The sequence below is a fragment of the Perissodus microlepis genome, chromosome 19 (genome assembly GCF_051167445.1).
Source record: "Perissodus microlepis isolate ML-2025 ecotype Zambia chromosome 19, ASM5116744v1, whole genome shotgun sequence".
NCBI lineage: Eukaryota > Metazoa > Chordata > Actinopteri > Cichliformes > Cichlidae > Perissodus > Perissodus microlepis.
In genome coordinates this window covers 7,984,339-8,008,867 of record NC_140479.1, presented here as the reverse complement: position 1 = coordinate 8,008,867, position 24,529 = coordinate 7,984,339, and the positions used below count along the sequence as shown (strand labels likewise).

The 24,529-nt window shown below is 50.9% G+C and overlaps 1 protein-coding gene across 2 annotated transcripts in view; it reads right to left on the bottom strand.

Annotated features, from left to right (window-relative positions):
- Nucleotides 1-931: 931 nt before the first annotated feature.
- pxdn (peroxidasin) overlaps nt 932-24,529 on the bottom strand; it is a 39,811-nt gene continuing 16,213 nt past the window's right edge. For both annotated transcript variants that reach the window (XM_084914402.1, XM_084914403.1), the window contains 19 exons: nt 21,582-21,653; nt 20,336-20,407; nt 18,964-19,133; nt 17,106-17,223; nt 16,832-17,001; nt 15,483-15,755; nt 15,124-15,399; nt 13,529-13,641; nt 13,158-13,314; nt 12,443-12,551; nt 10,797-10,954; nt 8,325-9,331; nt 7,614-8,110; nt 7,395-7,529; nt 7,097-7,305; nt 5,813-5,924; nt 5,144-5,276; nt 4,760-4,873; nt 932-4,066 (listed from right to left, as the gene is read on the bottom strand). In XM_084914402.1, the coding sequence (XP_084770528.1) occupies nt 3,941-4,066; nt 4,760-4,873; nt 5,144-5,276; nt 5,813-5,924; nt 7,097-7,305; nt 7,395-7,529; nt 7,614-8,110; nt 8,325-9,331; nt 10,797-10,954; nt 12,443-12,551; nt 13,158-13,314; nt 13,529-13,641; nt 15,124-15,399; nt 15,483-15,755; nt 16,832-17,001; nt 17,106-17,223; nt 18,964-19,133; nt 20,336-20,407; nt 21,582-21,653 (4,021 nt within the window). In that variant the 3' untranslated portion in view covers nt 932-3,940. The remainder of the gene's footprint in view (nt 4,067-4,759; nt 4,874-5,143; nt 5,277-5,812; nt 5,925-7,096; nt 7,306-7,394; nt 7,530-7,613; nt 8,111-8,324; nt 9,332-10,796; nt 10,955-12,442; nt 12,552-13,157; nt 13,315-13,528; nt 13,642-15,123; nt 15,400-15,482; nt 15,756-16,831; nt 17,002-17,105; nt 17,224-18,963; nt 19,134-20,335; nt 20,408-21,581; nt 21,654-24,529) is intronic.

The window sequence follows — 24,529 nt, the reverse complement described above, 5'->3', positions numbered from 1 at the left end:
TCGGGCCGAGATGTCCTCTTCCATCTGCTGCATGAATTGGCCGTTGACTCTGGAGCCTGGGTGGGAGATGATGTTCACATTTGGAGAGTCACACCAATAAACTGAACTCAGCTCAGCTCCACTTTCAGCCCTTTATGAGCTTATTGGTGCGACCCTCCACAACAGTCCCAGTTTTTCACGTGGCTGTTGGGACAAAGGATTGCTGGGTCCGCTCTGGAGCGTCTGCCGTAGCAGCAGATATCTCAGACAAGACTTCCTGTTTTATCTGCTGGTCACAGTTTCCAAAAGCAGATTGATTTTAAAGAGTGAAATGCACTTCAGCAGTTAGAAAAGGACAAATGGAAAAAGTGATGGTCATCGATGATTCTGAGATTAGACCAGGTGGGTACTACACTAAAGGGTTAACTACTGTTAGCCCCAAATCTACTGACAGGTTTCATTTTATATGCAGATGACAGTTTAACCTCAGCAGGAAGTTTATGTGAGGACAGATCTGCAGAGTTCCTGTTACACGTGAGAGTCATGGTCAAGATGAATTTCAAAAAGTTCCTAAAAGGCTAAATATTCACAGGTATGGACGGAGGTGGACTCACCGTACTGATAGTCGATGTCTGCAGACGTCCTGGGATAGGTTTCAGCCCCCCCAAGGATAAGTGGGATGGATGGGTCTAAAACTGTAATGGGACCCATCCAGTCATGACTGACAGACCAACTAACAAACCAAACAGGAAGTGCAGGAACTTGAGAGTAATTAGAGTCAAATGCAAACTTGTAGGCTCTGTAGTTTGGACCTGATCAAGTATCTGCTTTAAACCAGAACACTAAATCAGACGAGTCATGTTCAGTGAAACAAAAGTCATTTTGTGATGAGCAAATAAAAAAGTCATCTCATTAATGATGGGCTGACAAAGAACAGGCACCAACATGTGACTGTAATTCAAATGTGGCTTTTTTATTTATTATTACTGTTGAGAGGCATACATTACAGTGCAAACCATTCTTTGGCAAAGGTACAATACAACTGTCATGACAGGCACTAGGTTGTCCACAATGACCGCTGGTTAGGACAGTGTAGGTAACACATGTTCAGTACTGCAGGGCAGTGCGCTCCACTGACACTGGGAACCTTTTCAAGGGGAAATAAAAAAGAGGGACCCACAAATACACACATCTATCAACACACACAGACGGGTAACGCAAAGAGCTCACAGAGCTTCGGGACACGAGCCAAAGCTAGTAGCTGTGACCGAGACACGGGGACACGAACACACAGTAACATGGTGCTGCAGGAGAAGGAGACACCACTGTAAACACAGTTCGTCCAGTATGAGGTGATACTGTTTACCAGTGTGACTGTGGGCGCTCTGACATCTTTACTGTCACCGATCAACCCCTCAGCTCGCAGGATGTTACCACTGAAGAAGAAAACACAGGAAAGGAAAACCGCACACGCTCCGACACAATCGGAGGACAAACAGGAAGACGAGATCGGGAATTGTGTCACACGGAGCGAGTCAGTGCACGGAGAGTACGAGGAGTACAGTACGTGTGAAAGGCAGTAAATCGGTCTGACAAACAGCCCCCCCGACCCTGAGCGCCCCTCCCCCCAACATCACTTCCTCTCTCATATGGCTTCAATTATGAAGGAATGAGGGTCAGAGGCCTGCGCCACACATGCTTGGCTACATGGCGTCATCCTCCATATCTCAGAGCATTCCTAACCTATATAAACACCCAACGGGGGGGGGGGCATGAACAAAAACTGGAAGAGCGAGGAGGGGGGGCTGCTGGACAAAGGAATGCAAGCGTGTCCTTGGACCGAGAGAGCTGCAGAGCAGAGCTGCTCGCAGTCCTCCAACGGTGTCGTCGGCGCCAGCGGAGCCTCAGGCTGTGACCCCCCCCCCCCCCAGCACCTCTCACTTTATTCTTTTAAACTGGATCTAAACAACCTTTAGCCAAACTGTCCATAAATACACAAACTGGCAGCAATATTTCTGCTACTTATTAGAGCACTGAGTCTATTATGGACAGCAGCCAGCTTTCATTTCTGTTATACTTCAGCTGTTCATTGTTTGTCACACTGACCCTCAGTGTTACCTTTAAATGTGCAGCTTTATAACTGTAATCAAGATAAAGGAAAGTTTCTCTGTTTTACATATCAGGGCAAAATAAAGTCTGTAAAATGAGGTAAATACGACCTGGAATAAGCAACACGTTAATTCATTATTCATGCAGACGGCATGTATGCGAGTCCAGCCTGTGATTCATGGAGGAGCACCGGAAGTGACGGTTTCCTGTGTGACCGTCTCAGTCGGCCTCTCCACTGTGAGGTTTGAGCATCTTTGGAGTTCATGGTCCAGCTGTTAGGTTGATGGACAAACATCTGCCCTCTGTTCAGCTCCAAACGACCCACGCTTGTTCTGTCTTCTTCTGCTTGTCGTGACCTTTAACCTTTCACATGCTAGCTGAGTTTGAGCCGGAACTCTTGGGTCTGACCTCACGGTGAATTTTCTAGCACGTCCACTCCTGTGAATATCCAGACCTGCAAACTGACACAGCTCCTGCTTTTATAGAGGCACTGGTGATGATGATTAATTAATCAGTGCATCTGATTGGCAGCTCCTCGCTGACTCCTGCGGAAGCATTAAGGGTGGACTCCGTTTTTTTACGTTGTTTCTGCATTTTGCATTAGCGTCTGCAGAATAGATGATAACAGGTTGTGTTAACCTCATTTAGACACCTGATAAGAATCGAATTGTTTATATTTGATATTCGCGCACACAACTGTGGCTGAGTGTTTCTGGCAGGTAAGCAACGTTTCAGCTACTTAATAAACAGACTCTGGTTTGTTTGGCTTTAAGCCTTTGTGCTAAAACTTGTTCAGATCCAGTCAAATATTAGTTTCATTGAAATTACTGAGCTCATCTTCCCACGACTGCAGAAGCACCGGTCTGAACATGAGCAGGTCAAAGTGAGAATACTGAACCAGGACAACATTCAAATATAAACTCATAAAATCATACTTTTGGCTTTAAAACACTGAGGAAAATACTGGAATAAAGTCCGCAGCACGTGAACACAGTGGTACAAACAGGGTTTCTTTCAAAGGCGCCGGAGCGAGAGCCGGCCGAGCGTCCGGCACACACGGCGAGGGAGTCGTCAGTGGACCGACGAGCAGAGATCAGTAGACATTTCTTTTGCATTACAAACATTTTTGTAGGGCTTCACATTTTCTTCATATGCAACAATTTATACAAAAAGGGAAAAGAAGAGAATAACATGATAAAAAGCACCGCGGGTTAAAGATGCAGTAACTCTACTCATAAGTACAACAGTCGTCTCAACTGTGATGTAGCATTAAGGACATACTGAGTGTATATAGGCTGCTTTGCATATACAACAAAATACTTTGAAGGTTTAGTGATTAAACTGTGATAAAATCGGGGGGTAGCACCAGTTTTCGGCATCTCTAACCTGAGAATATTGTGTGAGACGAGAAAATGGCGACCGCCTTTCCATCTACTTCCCTGTCCTGCGATTTATCGTCGAGCGGGAGGAGCAGGACGGCAAACGGCGGCTGGTCGCGGCTCTTCAGGAGCCTCGGCGCAGGGAGGAAGGAGAGGCCGGCCCGTCTCACGCCCGCTCGTCCGCTCGTCCATCCGGCGGGTCAGAAATAAATCCACGTAGTGACAGCGGCTCGTCGCCGGAGGATTTCAAAGCGAGCCTCGCGCCGCTGGGTGCAACAAACAGGAAACAAAATAAAATCCCTCCCCGGGTCGAAGAAAACGAAAAACTGAGACGAGGCTGTTGGGTCTGTCGAGGTCATTGGCGGCGGTGGAGCCGCGCGATTTCACGAGTCTCATGTCCTCTCCGTGCGTCTGATTGCGAGCGTGTGACGTTCAGACACCAGAGGGCGTGTTTGCGGGGGTCCTGAGGGTCGTTACGGGCGGCGGGCGGCCGCCGTCAGCTGCTCGAGGCACACCGGGCAGCAGCTGCCTTTTAGCTTGACGGGCCGTTTGCACTCGGTTGCTGGGCAGGACTCCACGAAGCAGGTCACCTGGGCGTCCTGTCGGGGCGGAAAAACACAACAAGGGCGACAAGTCATGACGTCGTTACGTGTGAGATCTGAGGCGAATCTGACAGAAAAGAAGCCAAAAACACCAAAACGGGAAAGAAAACTTAAACTGTTAAATAAGAACTGACATCATTTAGCTCACGTGTTCAACAGCCAATCACACGGCTGCAAACCAGAGCAGGTAGACATGATCGCATTCAAAGCCAGGTTTGATTTTGGGTTCTGTTTGTTTGCTTGTGACAATAACACTGACACCATGTGACTCAGCCGGTCGCTCCGCCTCCTGCTACCAGGACCACCTGACCTGGGACTGACCTGCCCGTCATGCTCGCTGTGTCGTCGTGCGTGACGACCACAGGCTGCTCTGTTTGCTCACAGACTGTCTTCCTCGTCTGCTTCTGCCTGCCAAGCTCAATTACTGCAAACATCCCTCTGAATGCAGATGTGGAAGAGGAGAGCGAAAGATGGCAACACAGCGGCGTGGAGGCCAGGCCTGCAGGAGGTGGGAAGGTCTGGCATCGGAGCGCCATCGCCAGCAGCAACACAGTCAGACACGAAAACTGAACATGATGCCAAGAGCTGCTCAAAGACACGAGACGCTTCCAGACTCTCAGAAACATTTAAACGGCGTCTGACAGAGGACGTGTTCACGTGTTAACCCACAGCCCTGCCCGCTACACTCACTCTGCATTCACATGTGGCGCACGGGTCCTTTTTCCACCGCTCGCCGTCCGCTCGCTCGCGGCCTTCGCTGTCAGTGCAGTCAGTGGTGCTCAAACGGGCTTCAAGTCTTTTAATCTGCAGAAACATGAGAACGACACATTTTAAAAGTCAGAACACACACCTCACCTCCCCAAACACACTGACACCTGCAGCTGACCAGAAGGCGGAGCCAGCACACCGACCTCGGCACGCCGACCCCTTCTTGAGGAATTAACTGTGCTCTGAGCAGCGAGACATGGCAACGTTTTTAAGACGAAGTTTCAGACACTTTGATCACAAACGTCACCATCTGGATTTAAAGGATAAAGAACAGCTGCAAACATCTGTCTGTGGATGCAGACACACCTGCTTTCGTAAGCTGGTGATGGTCTTCTGCATGTCGGAGACAAAATCCTGGAAGTCGTTGATGGAGGGCTCAGTGCTCTTCCTGGAAGTCGCAGAGACATTTCCCAGACTGCCCGGGGTTTCCTCCACTGAGCTGCACACACACAAACCAAATGACTGAAGATGTTAATAGTTAACAGTTTATAGGACAAAGATGCATAAATGAGTGTTTTACTTATTCTACACCTCAAATATCTGTTATCGAGTTACTGTCAGGACAGCATTCCTCGCCACATCGCAGGTCACCTGACTCACACATCTGTAAGTGTATGTCGCAGGTTTCTGAGGCCTACAAGTGTTTTTATTTTTGCTGTAAAACAAGAATTTTCTGGCCTAAAAACTGATGCCAGACCTTCCCACGCTCCAGGACCGCTGACACCGAGGGAACGCTGTAAGATTACACAGGGGGCAGCAGTGAGTCAGCCATGTTCAAACTTTACAGCACATATAAACATGTTTACAGCCTGATACACAAACTGGTTGGTCTCCATGGATACTTCCTAAAGGTTTGCATGATTAGGGGCGTGGCCTGCTAGCTGTCTGCTGGACTCGGGTAACCAGAGTCCCTGAACTGGACCTCTGGACAACGTCTGTGCTGTTGGAGCAGTTTAAGTTTACAGGTGTTGTTACCTGTTCTCCTGGGAGCTGCTGGCAGGTTTGTACTCTTTGTAGCTGTGCTCAGCTGACCGGCGTCCCCTGAAGTGGTACGACAGGGCGTTGAACTGGCCCTTAGTTCTGCAGTCTGGTGGGTTAAACACAACACGCTGAAAATAAGTAGAAGAAAACAGAGTCGCTGAGGCCGACAGAAGGACCGTTTATGACCTGACTGCAGTGCTTTTAGGCTGAAGTGTTGGAATCAACCACAGGAGCACACGGTACCCTCATCTCTTAGTGCGAGTTGTTTAAATCTTCTCTGACGTGCTTCGTCTTGCACTGTATCGGCTCCTTTAGACTCTCTGCTATGCAGACGACTCACCCATTTATCCAGCTGTGCGGGAGACGACCGCGACCCCCCTAATGATCCCGTTTTTGTCATCCTGGAGGATGAAAAAACTGACAAACCCTTCTCCACTGTCACAGTGACGCAGCTTCCAGGTTTACGAGCGCGGCGTCTTTATGTAAACGCTCAAATCTCAGCTGCGGTTGATTCACAGACTGCGTGTAGAAGACGAGAACAACAACACTTCCTCTCTCGTGCCGACACATAAAAATGAACACACACGTGTCACTGTTAGCACACGCAGTTATAAACCTGTTTATTGTTTCTGCTCTCCTCATACAGTGAATATGTGCAGTATGTAAGAGGCTGCAGTCAGAGAGCAGACTCATCACCAGCATCTGCTTAAAGAAGAAAACATGTTTCCATCCTTTGATTAAACTCCTGACTAAACCTTTACATCAAACACTGAGATCACTCCAACCACAATAAAAGCCTCTTTTTAATAATGGAGGTTTATTTTCATGCACCAGTATAAAATAATAAAACTGGGATCAGATTTGTGCAACAAATTCACACTACGGGCCAAAAATAAACTTTAAAGGTTGAAGCAGAGACAGAGACCTCTGTGACCACAGAGCCACTTTGTCTCAGCGAAGATCAGAAAAACAACCAAAACCAAACAACGTCCTGAAAGCTTCTCTCGCCCTCACAGGTCTGCAAGCTGTTCTATTTGTTGTTCTGCGCTTGCTCAGGGCTCCTCGCTGCAGCTGTTCAACACATCTGGGATACACTCGAATGCTAATATTCAACCAGTGATTTATTCAGTGGAGTTTAATTTATTCAAGCTTAAAGTAAATGTTTGTGTTTTGAAAACAACAAACGTCTGCTAAGGTATCCTGGTCGTCGTGATCTGAGCTGTCGAGTAAACTGAAGAATAAAGCGAGCGAGCTGATGCAGCGTTTGCTGACTCTTACCTTCGCAGCAGTCCTGCCACATGCGCAGGTCGATCTGAGGGACGTCATCACAGCTGACGTAGCCGTGAGGCAGCTCGGCCACCCTCAACACGTCGCGCTGTACGCGCGTGATGTTGTCACCGTTATCGCACAGCACCCGGGCGAGGGACGCCTGCTTCAGCTGGGTCAGCTGGGCAGGCGTGAACACGCCGGGGTTCTCGTACCAGAACCTGAACACGGCAGGAAGGAGAGAAATATGATTCATCTGTTGCGGTCACGTGACGCTCGGCGACAGTTCGGTACTGAAAGGTTAACCTACCTGTCGCCGTCACGCACGCGTTTGAACTGAGCGGTGAGGAGACACATGAGGGTGGGGCCCAGCCTGCTGCCGGGGACCAGATCTTCAGCCATGAGGGCGGGGAACAGGTCGATGTTCAGAGGCGTGCCGTACAGCCTGCAACACGAGGAAATAGAAACACGCTGAGCTCATAACATAACTCTGGCGAGTCACACCGAGCCTGTCTGAGGCCACGCCCACCTCTGCAGCTTCTCTCTGACCGACGGATTCTTAATCTCGTTCTTCAGGTCATCAAAGGTCCGAGCAGACGTCAGGTTACAGAAGGTCCTGTAGTCGTTATACGGCGGGATGCCGTGGTCCCTCCCTCGCTGTATATTCATGGCGGCCAGGTCCAGAGCCACGGCGTGGGCCATGGAGAACAACCGCTCCGTCAGCTCGGTGTTCAGAAGCTGCGTGGTGACGCGCATTTTACCGGCGACTCCGAAGAGCCCGCGAAGCAGCGGGTCGATGCCGCCCTCGTTCACGATGCGGAACGGTGAGAAGAAGGCCCGGTGCAGCGAGATGTGGCCCTGCGGGATCGGCTGGAAGTCCTCGTCTAACCTGTACAGGATCGGGTTGATGAGGGTGTGGCCAAAGCGGAACGCGGCGGTGGCAAACGCGTTGAAGACGCCGGCGTTCACGTTGGGGTCGTAGCCCCCGTACGGCCCCATCATCTTCATGCCAACCTCGCCTAAGATCTGAGAGAAGAGGAGGGTTAGTCTGCCTGCTGTGACATCATCAGAGAAGCGTTTCATTGGCTGCAACTTTTACATTAAACAACTTTTATTGGCAACAGCTGATGAAGTGAGCCCCTCCCTCTCTCTGTGTCCCGGGCTGTCACACTCATGCTAACCCTGAGCTCACCTGATGATCAGCTGAGCAGCGCGGGCGCCGTTAGCTCGGAGCCGTTACCTTGGGCAGCCAGTGGCTGTAGGTGATGTGCTGCATCTGGGCGCCGACGATCTTCCGGGCCTCGTGGTAGATGGTGTCCCCATCCCAGTGGGGGTTCAGCCTCAGCAGCTCTGTAGCGATGCGGTTGTGCTCCCTGAACCACGCGGTGTGCATGGCGGTCAAACCCAGCTGCTCGTTGGCTCGGTGGTCTCCGGCGAGGAAGCACGGAATGGGACTCTCGTTCTCGTCCCTCATGCACTCGGTTGGCGGCCCGCTGGCGAACGGCAGGAGTGGCTTGCCTGTCCGCTGTATGATGCCCTGCCGCAGGAGACCCCTCTGGCTCGCCAAGTCGCGGACTTCCTCCGATTCGTGTCGCGAGCTGCCGTAGACGTTGGAGGCGTCGATGTAGGAGGTCAGCTGGTTGATTTGCTCTCTCGGGTAAACGCTGTTCATCAGCAGAGACGTCATCCCGCTGCCGCACACCGGGCTGGACCGGACGAAGAACATGCAGCGGGCGCCGCTCCGCAGCTGCCGCTGGTCGTTGGGCGGGAACTGTATGGGGAAGCAGGGCGGGTCGTTGGTGCACACCTGAGCGCACAGCTGGCCGTCGGAGAACCGGGACTGGCTCAGAGCCACCACCGTGGAGTCCAGGTCGTGGTCCAGGAACTGACCCCACTGCATCAGCATGTGCGTGTAGCGGTCGTCGGGGGTGATGGTCTCCGATCCGATCATGGTGGTGGACACCAGCCTCGGCAGCGGCAGCTTGTAGCCGTTATGGACGCGGTCGGTGGCGCCTCGCGGAAGGTTGAAACCGTTATCGTAGACGGACTTCAGCAGCCGCTCGAAGGCGGTGAGCGAGGCGCCCCACATCGGGTGCTGCAGGTTGTTGCAGGTGCCGTCGTGGCTGCGGTACTTCTGGTGGAAACAGATGTCCGAGCAGTTGTTGATGCGGCGGTGGGCCGTGCAGCCGGACAGGTTGGCGATCATGTCCAGGAAGCGGGGGGACACCAGGTCGTTGTAGCGAAACGCTGCGGAAAGGAAACACACGCTTAGACGTCCATCACAGAGTAATCATAGCAGCCCGGCTATTACACTCAGCCCCGCCCCCTCTGTTAACGCCAACACCTCCCAAACCAAAGCCTAAGATGTCACGGTGGATATGGCCATCTTTTATATACAGTCTATCACTCCCAGCTTCAGCCCACAGCGCCTCCAGGAGACGCCGCGGGTTAGAGACCTGCTCACATTCATCAGGTAATCCACAGGATCAGGCCCTGCCACTGCCTCTGACCCTGGAGCCCCTCCCACAGAGGCCACAGGGCGCCCTCCATCAGCTTTGAAATTAAGGTGTGTCAGCAGTGCAGCGTTGCACTTATGCATGACAGCAAGTGTCAAGCGTGTGTGAGGTGAGACTTCCTGTGTGAACGTTCCCACACATCACTGCTGTGTGTTTGTTTACGGGGGAGTTAAAAGGAGAACGTGGGAGCCGGCGTTCCCCTCCACGAACGTTTGTTCAAACTCGCCGTCTGTTATGTTCATCACTGTTCCAGCGTTTCCCCGTGAACCTGAAACTGTCACTATTGGTCTCACTGCATTTACACCACATGAGGCGTCAACTACACTCAGCCTTTGTTATCATGTCAAGGATGAAAATATCCCAAAGAGCAAAAGTGAAAAACTAAACTAAAATAAAAATCTTGCAAAGAGAAAACTGCAGATTTATGAAGGAAACACTGACACATTTCAATATGACAAAAAAATGAACAAAACCTTTTAGAAGAACTTGCAGATTCAGGAGAATTAAAGCCAGAAATTTAATTTCAAAACTAAGAAAAACTCGACTTCCCGTCACTCTGATGGTGAAATGTAGATCAGCTGCGGCTTGTCGAGCACGGACAGCGAACGCTTCGATCGCGTCTCATATTCATATCTCAGAGCTCACGTGTGTTCTGTTCACACCCAGCATTTGACCTTCGTGCTGTTAAAATTAACCCCCCCAGAACAACGACTGCTTCATGAGCCATAAACTAAAACATGCTTTTGCGCATAAACATCCAAATCCCCCCGTGCTCCCCCCACACGCAGGTATAATTGACCCAGTGTGAACACAAACCACATAGCCGCGACCAACCGAGGACTAATAAAAGTGTTTACGGCTCCTCGTAAGCGGGCCGTGGTCACGTGTCCGTCCCTCGGCTGTCGCTGAGGAGAAAACGGCGCACGGATGGAGGCGTGCATGTGTTGCTCACAGCAGCGAGAGATTCATAGACAGAATTAAATTATTGGCACCACAAGACTCCACTCAGCAAACTGTGTGGAAGCTGTTTACTGAACAGCAGCTTCATTCTGCAAAGTCTGATACTGCATATGTGCCCAAAATATCAGCACAGCAGAGATGACCAATCAGTTTAAACCGATCAGCGAGCGCGCTCAGTGTTCACGAGGGTGTGGTTTTGCATTTTCAGCAGCGTGTCGAGTCTGAATCTGCCTCACCGGTGCCGTTGGTGTCCACCATGAGACCCTGGTTGACGTGGTTCTGGATGAGCAGCAGCGTCTGCTCGAAGATCTCTCCGGCCCGCGCCTGCTCCACGGTGTAGGGGTCCCGCGGATACCGGAAGAGAGCCAGCAACTCCCCGGGGGTGCGAGGCTGACTGCAGGGCGAGGGAGGAGAGGGAACAATAAATATGACAGATCACAGACACAGTAAGTGTGGGAGTAAGAGACAAAGACAGGTTAAACAAAAGCAGGAGAAAAGATCGTTCCGGTCTTTGGGGATTTTCCGTTACAGAAAACGGGAATTTCTCCAGTGCAGGTCGGAGAGTTTAAACACGCAGCAGCGTCTGCGTCACTGCACAGCCAAGTCTCCGCCATCATTTCACTCTTTGTCGTTCCTGCTTCCTCCCAAACATCAGCTCGATGGTTTTCAGCACAGCTATTCTAAACTTGCACTGAGCCTCGGGCTGTTGAAACTCAGTGAGGTGCTGCAGCCACGATCACACCGCCGCCGTCAACGCCAGCGCTGTTGGCAAGCAGGACTTCCTAACCTGGTCACATGACCCCAGGACACCTCACCGGTACACGTTCTCATCCTGACCCATCATACGTCTCTCCGTTACACTCAATCCCATGATGCACTGCAGCAATAACGACAAACACGACAGCCACGTTTTAAAGACCTACGAAAGACTGTCAGTCAGGTTTAAGCACCAAACCAACACATCTGTCCACGTCTGAACCAATCACAGCAGATGGCCCCGCCCCTCCCTGAGCCTGGTTCTGCTGGAGGTTTCTTCCTGTTAAAAGGGAGTTTTTCCTCCTCACTGTCGCCAAAGTGCTTGTTCACATGACTGTTGGGTGTTTCTCTGCGTGTATTTATTGTAGGGTCGACCTTACAATAGAAAGTGCCTTGAGGCAACTGTTGTTGTGATTCGGCGTATAAATAAAGTTGAATTGAATCTGTCTTCCTGTCGCTACATCAGCATTCCCCCAGACAGACGCACGCGGTTTCATAATAATAATAATAATAATGAAAGAGTGATGACAGTGTGCCAGGATCAAAGATGGCCTCAGCTGTTACCGCCATCACAGCGAGCTGGAAACCCCCTGAGCTCAGACCGAGGAACCACATCACTCAGCAGGATGGAAACGCTCAGACCACGGGCGTTACAGAGGTGACATCATCACCTGTCGACAGGTACAAATCAAAATGGACATGTTGCGCTGTTAGCACAAGAACCAACGCAGCATGATGTAAAAACCACAGCTGATAACATGTTAAACTGTCATGTGATCATATTACTGTGGTTCACGCCTGATTATTGTTTCTGTCTCGTGTTGAAACAGAACTAAATGGCGGCTGTATCAGGTATCAGGTTATCACGATGCCGCCTGGAGTTTTGCACCGAGCTGAAACCTCAGATCGTTCGCGTTAATATTAATGCGCCGCTGAAACAGGACTAATGTTGGAAACAAACACGGTGCAGAGCTCACGACGAAGATCAGGCTCGGCTGCTGTGCCGGGGAAGAGGGACACACGTGGTGGCGTAGGAAAATGGAGACACTTCAGAGCCTTCCAGGTTTTTATCCTCGAGGCCGTCGTGAAGGTCAGAGTCTCATATCGCGTGTTTGTCATATCCTACCCGTCAAAGAGACGCCTCCTCGTCGACTCGATGGCGCTGTCCACAGTACGGATGGCCTGCTCTATGGACGTGCTGACGAAGGTGTCGCCCTCCCTGCTGACGGCGGGCACTGTAGAGACACACAGGTGGAACATCAGCAAGCACGAGCAGAGCTCGGCCTGGGTTTGCATCTCAAACAGAACCAGAGTTTTTAATAAAGAGGTCGGTGTCATCCCTAACACAAGCCCCGCCCACCTCCTCCACAGTGATGCACAAAGTTGCACAAAGGCCTGTTATGAGATAAAAACAATGAATCATGCAGAGCTGCTCCAGTAGAGCCACAAAATAAAAGTATGGAGGTATATCCGAGTAAGGCTGTGAGGCAGACTGCGGTCTAAACCCAACAGGAAGTCGTGTCCATCTTTCATACATTTAAGTAACGGCCGTAAGCAGCTCCAGTTCACCGGTGTTCTTTATTTCACTGAAATCCTGTGAGCTCTTCCCTCCTGAGTGATTTCTGGCGCGCTCCTTCGTCTTCGTGTGCCACTGAAAACATCCAGCAGCTGATGCAGTTTAAGGTTCGGTTGCAGAGCGCTGACCTCCAAAAGTCTCAGCAGGAAACAGCAACACACTCAGAGACCCGACAGCGCGGCTCCATCGGCCGAGCAGCAGATCACACACACCGAGCAGCGCCACAGACCTTTGGTCCAGGTGGCGCTCTGATATCACTGCTTACCTGTCACGGTTAGCACCATGCTAGCCACCTGGTAGCCGATGGGGTTGCGTGCGACACACTCGTAGCGTCCAGCGTCAGCCGTGCCCACGTCCTTCACTTCCAGGTAACCGTCGGGGCTGATGTGGAACTTTCCACTTTCTGTCACCTGAACGCCATCCTGAGAGACAGACAGAGGTCAGAGGTCACGGTGCTGAGAGCTGGTGCCTGAACTAAGCCCTCGGCCTCCTGATGCATGCATGTGTAAGGACACAGACGTCTGAGTTTTACAAAAGCTCTCAGCGTCTGGTTTGAGCGTTAGGACCCTCTCGGTCTGATTGACCTGACCTCCTGACCTCTGCACCTGCACTGAGGTCGCCTCTTTACCCGCTCACCTTGTTCCAGGTGAGGACCGGCTGCGGCTGGCCCTGAGCGCTGCAGGGAATCTGCACGTCCTGCCCGGACTCCACCGTCAGGTCCCTCGGGGCATTCGTGAAAACAGGCGTCACTGAATGAGTAACACACACACAAGTTAATGAGCAGGCAGCAAAGGGTCCACATGTGAAGAGCATTTTGTAATCAATCACAGCCGACATCAAACATTTTACTGTCACAGTGTTTGTGCTTCACCAGAGCTGCTGCTTCCCTCTGCTCACAGGAACATCAATCAGCTTAATGTGAAGCTCAAAGCAAGACAGAACACACACACACACACAGACAGACACACAGAGCCACACGCACACACACAGACACACACACACACACAGCCACACGCGCGCGTACACACACACACACACACAGAGCCACACGCGCGCGCACACACACACACGCACACACACACACAGAGCCACACGCGCACACACACACAGAGCCACACGCGCACACACACACACACAGAGCCACACACAGACACACACACACACAGACAGACACAGACGCACACACACAGAGCCACACACACACACACACAGAGCCACACACACAGACGCACACACACACACAGAGCCACATGCACACACACACACACACGCACACACACACAGCCACACGCGCACACACAGACACACACACACACACACAGCCACACGCGCACACACAGACACACACAGACACACACACACACGCACACACACACACACAGACACACACACACGCACACACAGAGCCACACGCACACGCACACACACAGACACACGCGCACACACACACACACTGTAATCCTGACACTAAAACCACATTTTGAGTTTTAAAGATTGTCTTCAAACTCGTGGGGACCAAATCCCGTCCCCACGAGTTTGAAGACAATCTTTTTGGTGTTCGAGTTTGGTGTTCTGTCCTCATAAAGATGTCTAAACATGTACACCAACACACACACACACACACACACAGAGCTAATGAACCTCTGCAGGCATTCCCCCGGTGGCCGTTGACAGTACTGCAGGTCTTTTCCAATATTTATGTTTTATATTTATAATATATATTTTTGCAAACAGATTTTCTTAATTCTAATAAAACATGAATGTGTTTTAAAACGTGTTTAATAACAATACACGGCTTGATCCTACAGGATAAACTTGGACTTTCCCGTTGCTTTCATGATTCGCGCTCGTGTCACTTCACGCTCGCTACGTGGGCTTCTCCATGAAACAGCTGTGGGCTCACACAGTGCTCCAGTGTGCAACCATTACGCAACTGGTACTTTGCAGCGTGTTAACAGGCATTACAACATGGAAAAACATGGCGTCACCTCAGGATTACAGGCTGCCGTGTTTTCCTGTGCCACGCCAGGCCTGTCATTGCAGAACACACACACACACACACACACACACACACACACACACCTTCCAATGAGCTGTGACTTAAACGCTGCACACCACTCCCACTCCCACCCTCCCCTCCACCTACACAAACAAACAGCCTGTGATTGGCAGCCATATTTCATCTATGCACCACCTGCTCTTAGAGCCTAAAGCTCCGCCCCCCTCCTCACCTCTCTGCTGGATGCTGAGCTGCACGGCGGTGTGCGTGGTGCCCACGGGGTTGACCGCCTGGCACTCGTACTGGCCCTCATCGTGGGCTGCCACCCGAGTGATGCGCAGCGTGCCGGAGGGCAGGGTCACGTGACGGCGGTCTGAGGGTAACGGGCTGCCCCCTCGAGTCCAGGCGATCACCGGCTGAGGATAGCCGGTCGCCTCGCAGGGGAAATCCACCGTGTGGCCTTCCAGGGCTAGCTGGTCCTGCGGCGTGACGGTGAACTGAGGGATCGCTACAGGCAGAGCAGGAAATGATGTTTTAATTGGTCAACAAAGGCACACAGCATCCAAACATTTCATCGATCTTCCGATTTACCTTGTACGATGATGTGCGCCGTAGCATGTATGGTATCGACATTATTGGAGGCGAAGCACGTGTACTGTCCTCCATCAGCCTGCTCCACGTTCTGGATGTAGAGCCCTCCGGAGGGGGTGATGGTGATGCGGGCATCGTTGGGCAGGGGCGTCCGGTCACCCTTCGTCCAGGACACCCGAGGCTGCGGCTGGCCCGTGGCGCTGCACTCCAGGGTCACGCTCTCCCCCACCAGGACCTCCGTGTTCTGGGGCTGGATCACAAAACTGGGCCGTGCTGGAGGAGCAGACATGGGAACGGTGATGACCTCACTTTTTCTAAAATAAAGATCTGAAGATGTGAAACGGCAGCTCGTGCTGGGATTGATGATGCCACTCTGAAACCATCCCCGTTTGTCACGGCACGCAGCTGTGCCCTGTCCTTATTTGGCAGTGATTACAGTGGAGTCAGAGCAGTGTGTACACAGCCGGGGACCTGAGGTTTACAGCCACACAGAGACAGGAAATGCACAACATCTGCTCCCAGAGGCTGGCCGTGACCTTCAGCTCAGATTTTCGCACACTCATGTGGTTTCAGCCTTTTCCCAAAGCTTTGCAACTTTAAATACCAGTTTAGCTAGCTGTAGTTTCAGTTGTCATGGAAACATGACAGATAATCTGATGCAGGTTAAATAAGTCAGCCATGAACTCCAGACTTGCTGTTGCTGCCACATCCATACAGGAAACCTGGTTGTTCTACACACGGCTTCTTCCTTTTGCTTCTTTTCACAATAAAAGCCCCTCACATATACAGAAGTGCACTGAAGTTTTTCACACTGGTTCTGGGATAAAAGTGAAACGATATCTTTGATTCTTCTGGTTACCAGATGTGAAACTCACTGATGTTTCATAAAGCGTTTAAAAACCAGCCTCAACATCAATCATGACCATAAAATGCATGAAAGAATAAACAGAAATGAAAAAAAGGCAAACAGGACTGCATCCCATAATGCATTGCATCCACAGCTTTAGCTGCATAGAGTGCATAAAAAACATGGCACCTACATTTCACTGACATCAGTGTGAAGATGATACGCAAACAGGTAACCACAGTAACTTTAATTAGTCTGAAGCGTTGACAGGAAGTAACTAGTAATAAGTAATGAACTAGTTACTGTTTGTTAAATCAGACTGTATGTGTGGCTGAGAGTTTGTAGCTGTGAATGTTTCTGTAACACCTGACCTGCTGACCTCTGAACTCTCGGTGCAAACACCACAATCACAACGCTCCCTTTCACCGTCTTTAAACGTCTCAGTGGGATATCGTATATTTTATAGCTGTCACAGTGAACGGGCTCGGGAGCGCACACTTACACGGAGCTCCGAAGTATCGCAGCGTGACCTCGGACGTTTTGACCTCTCCGGCCACATTTTTGGCCATGCACTGGTACACTCCCTGATCCGTCTCCCTGGTGTTCTGGATCATCAGCGTCCCGTCCTCCAGCAGGTTCAGACGGCTGTCGTCACGCATGTTTAGCGCATTGCTGCGAGGAAGACGCACCGATAAAAACCAGAGCTCGTAAATGCGTGCGATGCGTTTCGATGTTAACCCACCCACCCGTCCTTAGTTCGGGATGTTTAGCCTTACTTGTTCCTGAGCCAGATAATCTGTGGTTTAGGGTTGCCTTCGGCTCTACAGGTGAAGTACACGGTGTTTCCTGACGTCACGTCCACATCGTGAGGCTCCGACGTGATCCTGGGAACCTCTGCAGGAGAAGATCAGACAGGAAACAGATGTAATGTATAAGCAAGCACACAGCATCACACGTCTCTTCATATGTATTTCTTAGACTACTGAATCGAGCTTCTGCTGAGTCCGTCTCGTCTTTTTGAATCTGCTCAATAATGTCAGGGCTAAAATCCAGATCCAGAGGGAGGTCGGAGAATGATTTGTTCAGCAGCTGCACATGGAGACCAGTGGAGGAGTCCCCCAGGGTTCAATATTAGGGCCTCATTTTTTCCTGCTTTTTGGTTGGTAGGAGACTTTGTGCTGATTTTGAAGCACAAACAGACACAAAGCGGGATGATATATGAACGTCCAGATCTGAAAAGTGAAGCCAGGTTCCTTAAAGCTGCACTTTATTTACAGACCACCAGGGGGCGACCCTCATGGTTACAGATATGCTGGTTTTGGGGATTCATTTCGTCAATTTTGGTCATTATTTAAGTCATAAAGGAGACTATTTTGGAAACCCTCCTCCACACACTTCACACTGCCCTCCTGTTTATCTCCACCAACAGGAGGCGAGTGTCCACACCAGAAACAGCTCGTTTGAGGAGATGGCACTTCACCTCCAGCCACTGCTTTGTTTTGACAGCTCCTCCACCCACCGTGCAGGGTTTCGCTCGGCCAGCGGGGGAGGAGGGCGTGGAAAGGCTTCCACCGCGTTTTCAGGCAGACATTCCAGACAGGGCCACGCCGAGCGGGCCCGGGCACGTTTGGGGGCCATCGAATTAGCTGCTGAGGTTTAAATGTGGCGGAGACACAAGCAGCTGCCAGCCGGCTCAGCGTGCAGCCATGGCCGCAGGAAACGCAGAACTGAGACGGCGGGATTTACAGCTGCTCATAAAACCGGGTGAACATCAGGACACAGACGAGCGAGGAAAAGCAGTTCAACCTGAGCTGAAGCAGCCTCTCTGTGACAGAGCTCAACAGATTTTCTTCTTCTCTTTTGTTTTACGGCACTCAGCTGCACAGAAATGAAACTTTACAGAGTTCACTTGTTAACTGATGAAACAACTTTAAATAAAATATGAATTTTTGTGTCCACTGATAAGAAAAACAAGCAAAATACTAACATGACGGTTTCACACCAGACTAAACACTTCTCAAGCTAAAGTGTCTCACAATGAGGACAAAGGCCTCCTGTGGGCCTCCATCCGCACGCACGCACGCACGCACACGCACACACACACACACACACAGCTATCAGCCAGCCCATCTCAGCAGCTGCTGGTGGGCTGACGCAGGGCCCACAGACACGTTGAGCTCCCTTCGCCCTCAGACTGTTTGTGGTGTGTGAAGAATGGAAGTGGGGGCTGCAGACACAAAGAGAGGATACACCTGTGTGTGTCTCAGCTTACCTGCAGGGAGGGGGGCTGGGGGGGCTGTCTGAGAGTTTGCAGAGTTTGGCTATAAAAATAAGTGGATGTGTGTAACGCATGACTTCACGACGTGCTTCCTGTTAGGCTCCAGTCTTGAAGCTTTCTGCTTCCTTTGGCCAGCAGAGATGAGAGGAGACGTTCAGGAAACCAGGAATGAAAGCTGCACGTCCAGCTGCTGTTAAACAGCTGTAACTTCTCCACTTTATAGCCAGTGATGGGGGGAGACTGTGTCTATAACTCATTATTAGGGGCGTGGCCTCTGACAGGTGGGCCATTTACGACGTGTAAAACTGATCATCACTCATCAATGCCAGTAAAGCTACGCTCGGTGACGTTCTCACCGCAGTTGAGCTCCTCAGCGGTGAGCGTCGCCACCGATCTGCCCTGCAGGCGGCTCGGGTAGTCGCAGGTGGCAGCAGCCTGAGCGTTGCCCGACTCGGCGTACTGCTTCAGCAGGTCGGCCAGCCACAGCAGCTCGCAGTCACAGTTCAAGGAGTTGGAATCCAGTCGCCTGCACACACAGAAACACAGAGACAAGTGGGCATGTGTGGATAGACGGAGCCTGCAGTCTGGATGAGCAGTAAACCCTCCCTCACACTGGACACGCCCCCTTCCTGACGTGAGCACAGGTTTTACAGAGACGAGGCTGTCGAATATTTATTTGAATCTAAAACTTCACAAATGACTGAGGCTCATTTATAAGTAATAAAGGAAACCTGGTTATTGTTGTGGAGCCTCCTCCACCTGCTCATAGCTCCGTATGCCACTGATCCGTATGCCACAGTAATCATGATGCTGAGGTAGAGCAAATGAAATGCTCTACCTCAGCATCATGATTACTGAGCCCCAAACTCCTCCGCTCATGTCTGAGCCAGCTGCAGTACCTCTACCATCCAGCAGGGGCTCCAGCAGTGAGTCAGTCTGCTTAAATTTTAATAAGGCTTAAAGTTTGCAAACTGGGGGCGTGGCCTCTTTGACTGACAGGTGGTTGGTGACACAGGTGGCAGCAGCTCGCTGTCTGCTAACAGGACCTCTGAGCAGTGTCTGTGCTGTTGGAGCATTTTAACGATGTCATGTGACCAATAACATCGCTGCTGTACTAACAGCAGCTCCGGTTTCACTGTTTGGACACAGATACATGTCTGTTTGCATCATCTGGTCACCTCTGGCTCCACAAAAGCAACATGGCGGCAGCGCTGTAAACGGCGTGCGGCACAACGTGACTATACCAAACTATACCAAACAGGAAGTCTCTGTTTGGTAATCAGAGTCCTCTGAGACACACAAACATGCTGTGATGACATCGTTATTACCCAGGAAAATATGCAGAGCGGTAGGTGGGGCTGTGCGGCCACGTAAGCATGTCTGTTCCTAATGACATCATGTAGATCCTGTGGCTCAGGAGGATTCACAAAAACGTGTTTATTATGAACACTTACTCGTGAGCCGGAGAGACACGACAGAAAATAAAGAAAAGCACAAACTCTAAACACTTCGTATTCTCTTAAATGGAGTCATTTATATGAGCGACGTCTCAGATGGACTCAGATCTGCTGCAGCTCAACGGGAGGAAAAGCTGTGGGAGGGCCGAGCGCTGCAGGCGAGCGTGAGAACAGCGCGCTGCGGTTTCATAGCATCTAACTGATAAACACGCCTGTTTGATAGTGAGCACAGACTCTCGCATGTGTTTGTGAGCTTGTCTTTTCCACTTACAGTCGCTTCATGGCCTGAAGATGAGAGAAGGTTCCCGGCACCAGCTGGGTGATCCTGTTGTTGTGCAGAAACCTGAGAGAGGCAGAAAAACATCACAGTCGTCAAGCAGGAATCTGTCGTTTCAGTGAGGAAACACTCTGAGGGATCACACAGTCCCAAAATCGATCTGCTTGACTAATAACAGCGGACATATTTGCCTTTAATAGTATCTTTTGGTATGGGAGAAGAAATATGATCGTTTTCCCAGATGATGACTCGCTCTGGCTAAAACGCAGGCATGAAAACATTTTCCTGTGTACATGAGTCTCGGGCCAAACACATTTTTAATAACACAAAATGACATTAATCTTCCATCCCGCCCTCAGGAACGCCATCCACAGAATCCTGCTCTCCATCTCTCTCTCGATGCTTTGACCGCAGAGAAATTTCCCAACCATGACCGGAGTGTGCGCCTGGGAATTCCATCCTCAGGTTTTTCCCCGTGCAGCAGGTGTCCTTCCTCTCCTTTACTCAGGAGACTGGGAGGAGTGGAAACCCTGCTGGCTCATAAACAGTGAAAGAGATCAGGACACCTGCTGCCGATCGCTCGTCACGCCTGAAAGTCGGCACACGTCTGTGCGCGCCGCGTTTACACTGTAAGGAGGTGCTTACAGTGTGCACAGCACAGGCAGTGCACTGCTGCAGGATAGTTAAACTGGGATGTATCCCATAATGCTGATGGTCAAAGCTGGTCAGGGAAAAATAATCACACTTGATTTGTCTCAAAACTGCTGAAGAAATAGTGAAAGCCAAAGTCGAGGTCCTGAAACCGTGTGTGTGTGGAGGGGGGGGGGCTTAGCACACACTCCTGCACACCCTGCAGCACACACATGCAGGGAGCGACGGTGCTAGCAACCCTGCACGACGTCCTGCAGCCGTTCCTCAGAAACCGTCCTGCAGCCTCTGACATCAGTGAAATGTCTGAGCGCTCTTCCAGTCCACATTCCTTCAGCTGAAGGATGTTCGAGCGCTTCCTGGCATGTACCGTCTGCTTCAAATTCAGATCTGGGCTCCGCGAGCCTCTCCGTTCTTTCTTTCCGAGCCATTCCTTCCATTCCCCGCCAACTACATCATGCTAGTTATTGCTTTCTGGTTTCTATCAACTGTCACAGTAAAGCCAGTCGCACCGGTGGCTCTATTATTCCACGGATCTTAAAATTACCGTTCGGAAAAGCTTTTGGTGAATGCTCAGGCAGGATGAACTTACAGTCGCTCCAGCTTTGGTAGATGAGTGAAGGACTCTGGTTCCAAAGACTCGATGTTGTTGAAGTGCAGGTACCTGCAGAAAAGAGCAGAATGTAGACAAAGCAGAGTAAAACTGGATTATGTGATCTTATTGTCCTGATGAGCTTCACCGGCTCTTATCTTAAAGCTACAGGGCCAGATTTACTTCACGCAGGCTGCAACCATGAAGATGCTACAGAGGGAGAGCAAAGGTTTGGGTGAGGTCACACAAACACAGGGCAGCGTTAACTCGTCTCTGCCTCTTTGGAAACCGCCGCCTGTTAGGATCACGGAGGCAGCTCTGAGAGAATCAATGATTTTATCATCAGGGCAAACTGATGGAAACTGTTGGGGTCTCTGAGGCTGGGCAGCAGGCAGCCATCCCGCAGGATGTGCAGAAGAAGAACACTGAGCATTACTGTCAGACCCACGTGTGTTAATGAAGTTAGAGCGCTACGTGCATGAGCGTGCACGCTGTCATTGTTCTCTCCGTGCTGCATGAGGCCGCAGGGATTTATTAAAGTCAGAGGAAGGAATCTGACTCACAGCCAACTGTGGCCAACAAACAGACTGAAAAATCACAGATTACAGCCAGCGCAGCACGCCGTGACGCTGCGATGCTGCAGCCTGATGGAAACCTTCACGAGGCACCTTTGTGTGGTTTAAATACTCCTTTAAATCAAGTGGAACAATGACTTAACTGTACCCAGACCTTTGTGTAAATCACACAAGTACTTTTTAAAGCTGAAGCAGTCTTTAGTAAATCTGGCCCTTTGTCTACAGCAGGGGCCTCGAGGGCCGGGGTCCTGCAGGTTTTAGTTCTCAGCCTGGGTCAACACACCAGAGTCACATGATCAGTTCGTTACCAGCCTCTAGAGACGAGGTCATTTAACTCAGCTGTGTTGGATCGAGGACAGTCTGAAACCTGCAGGACGCCGGCCCTCGAGGCCTGCAGTTGGACACCCCCCTTGTCTTTGTGACTCTCTATCATTGATTCTGAGTGAAAAGCAGGGACGCTGATTGTTTACTGGAGAGCAAACAGAATGAAGCTCATATACAAGACCGGGTAAACAAATCCAACAGCTGTGAGGTTCAGCCTGGCGAGGGTCAGAGCAGCAGAGCAGACGTCATGTACACCACACCTTTGAGTTTAGAACAGAAACACCTCCAGACAGCCGTCAGCTGATTCCAGAACGAGCGCACCGATCGCATCATCACGCTTTCAGAACCATCCCAGTGTGGCTGCTACGGGAACCAAACAAACACGCGTCCAGACGAGCTGGAAATATTTAACTCGGTGAAACGTTTCCTCGAACGTGTCGCGAAAGCCTGTCAGCTCTGCCGAAGCCTCCGACACTCAGAGAGGGAGGAGTTTACTGTCGCTGTCTGAGGCGCGACTCGTTTCGCTTTTATACTAAGAACAAAAAGCAGAGCAACGAGAAACTCAGACACAGGTCAGTGCTGAAAGCAGGTTATCACTGCTCATTCAAGCTTTCGTTGTACTGAAGGGTTAGGGGGTCCGAGTCACCTGATGTCCCAGTGTTGGTTTGTGGATCATCACAATTCATGTTTGTCGAGGTTTCAAGTGCACAGTCACACTGCTGTGATGTCATAGTTGTGCAACCGCTTACGTCCACTCAGCAAAAAATTTAAAAAAAATTGGGCGCTCAAGGTCCGAGTCGGGGTCAGGGTTGGAAGTTCAGTGGGTGGGGGGTGATGATGCAAAACTATGACATCACTACAGCGTGATATCCAACATTACGATGACGATCCAGGCACCCTCACGTACACGGGGACATCAGTAACCCTCCGTCTGAGCACGCTCAGTTACAGCGATGACATAAAACGGTGGAGTTACCGATGATGTTCTGGGCGTTTTAAAATTTCATTTTTCTAGATTTGACTGAAAAACTGTCACCGATACGTGACTCCCATCATGCCTGCCGACGGGCTGATGTCATCGGTGATCAGCTGATAACTCATGAATTCGCAGCTCTCTGGGCTGTGACGCGTTCAGCCCTGAGGTTTCTTCGCTCCGGTGTCGTCACAGGTCCGATTCCCTGACAAACCGCAGGCACGCTGATAAACTCGAACAGCGCGCGGTGTTGGGCCACTCTTCGGGCTTTGGCATGCGTCGCCCAATGATGCAGGACCATTAAAACTCAAAGCCCACATATACGCTGCAGTGAAACTCAAAACAGATGTTGGAGTGCACTTGGTGAATTGGCCGTTTGTTCTCTGTTGCAGAGATGAACAGTGAGTCACAGACTCACAGATTACTGAGCCTGAGTTTCTCAGCAGACGGAGCAGAAAGAGCAGCAGAAGCCTAACAGCAGACCATCGGCACATTTACAACCTCAGTTACAGCCACACATACGTCTGTCGGACATGCAGGTTTAAAGAGCTCGACGTGTTTCTGACAGGCAGGATTTGCATCACACAGATTAAACACACACGATGCAGATTTCACACAAAGAAACAGCAAATTTACAGCGAATCAGAGAAGGAGCTGTTTCTGCAGCGGGACAGAAGCGAGTCAGGCTGCGGCGCGCAGACACGCTGCTCCACAGCAGCCGTGCTGGACGTCCCAGCAGCGCAGGTGAGTTCATGCTGCAAGTTTCACAGGAGGGAGGGGCGCAGCGTCGCCGCCATCCTGACCGCACGGCATGAAGCCAGTGTTTCCCCCACTCGTGTCCAGGTTTCACAGTACATGTGGTTGTTAATGCTCAGATCAGCTGATCTGAAGAACGCAGACTGAGTCGGGATCTGAGTTTGTGATCCGGCTTCAGTAAACCTAACGACGTTCACCCTCGAGGGCCAACGGAGGAACTGTGACGAGTGCACGTGAAACAGGCGGAGTCCATCCTTCAGTTTGTGTTAGAGGTGGGGGGGGGGGGCAGCTGTGGGGGAAACACTGGTGACTCATGCAGA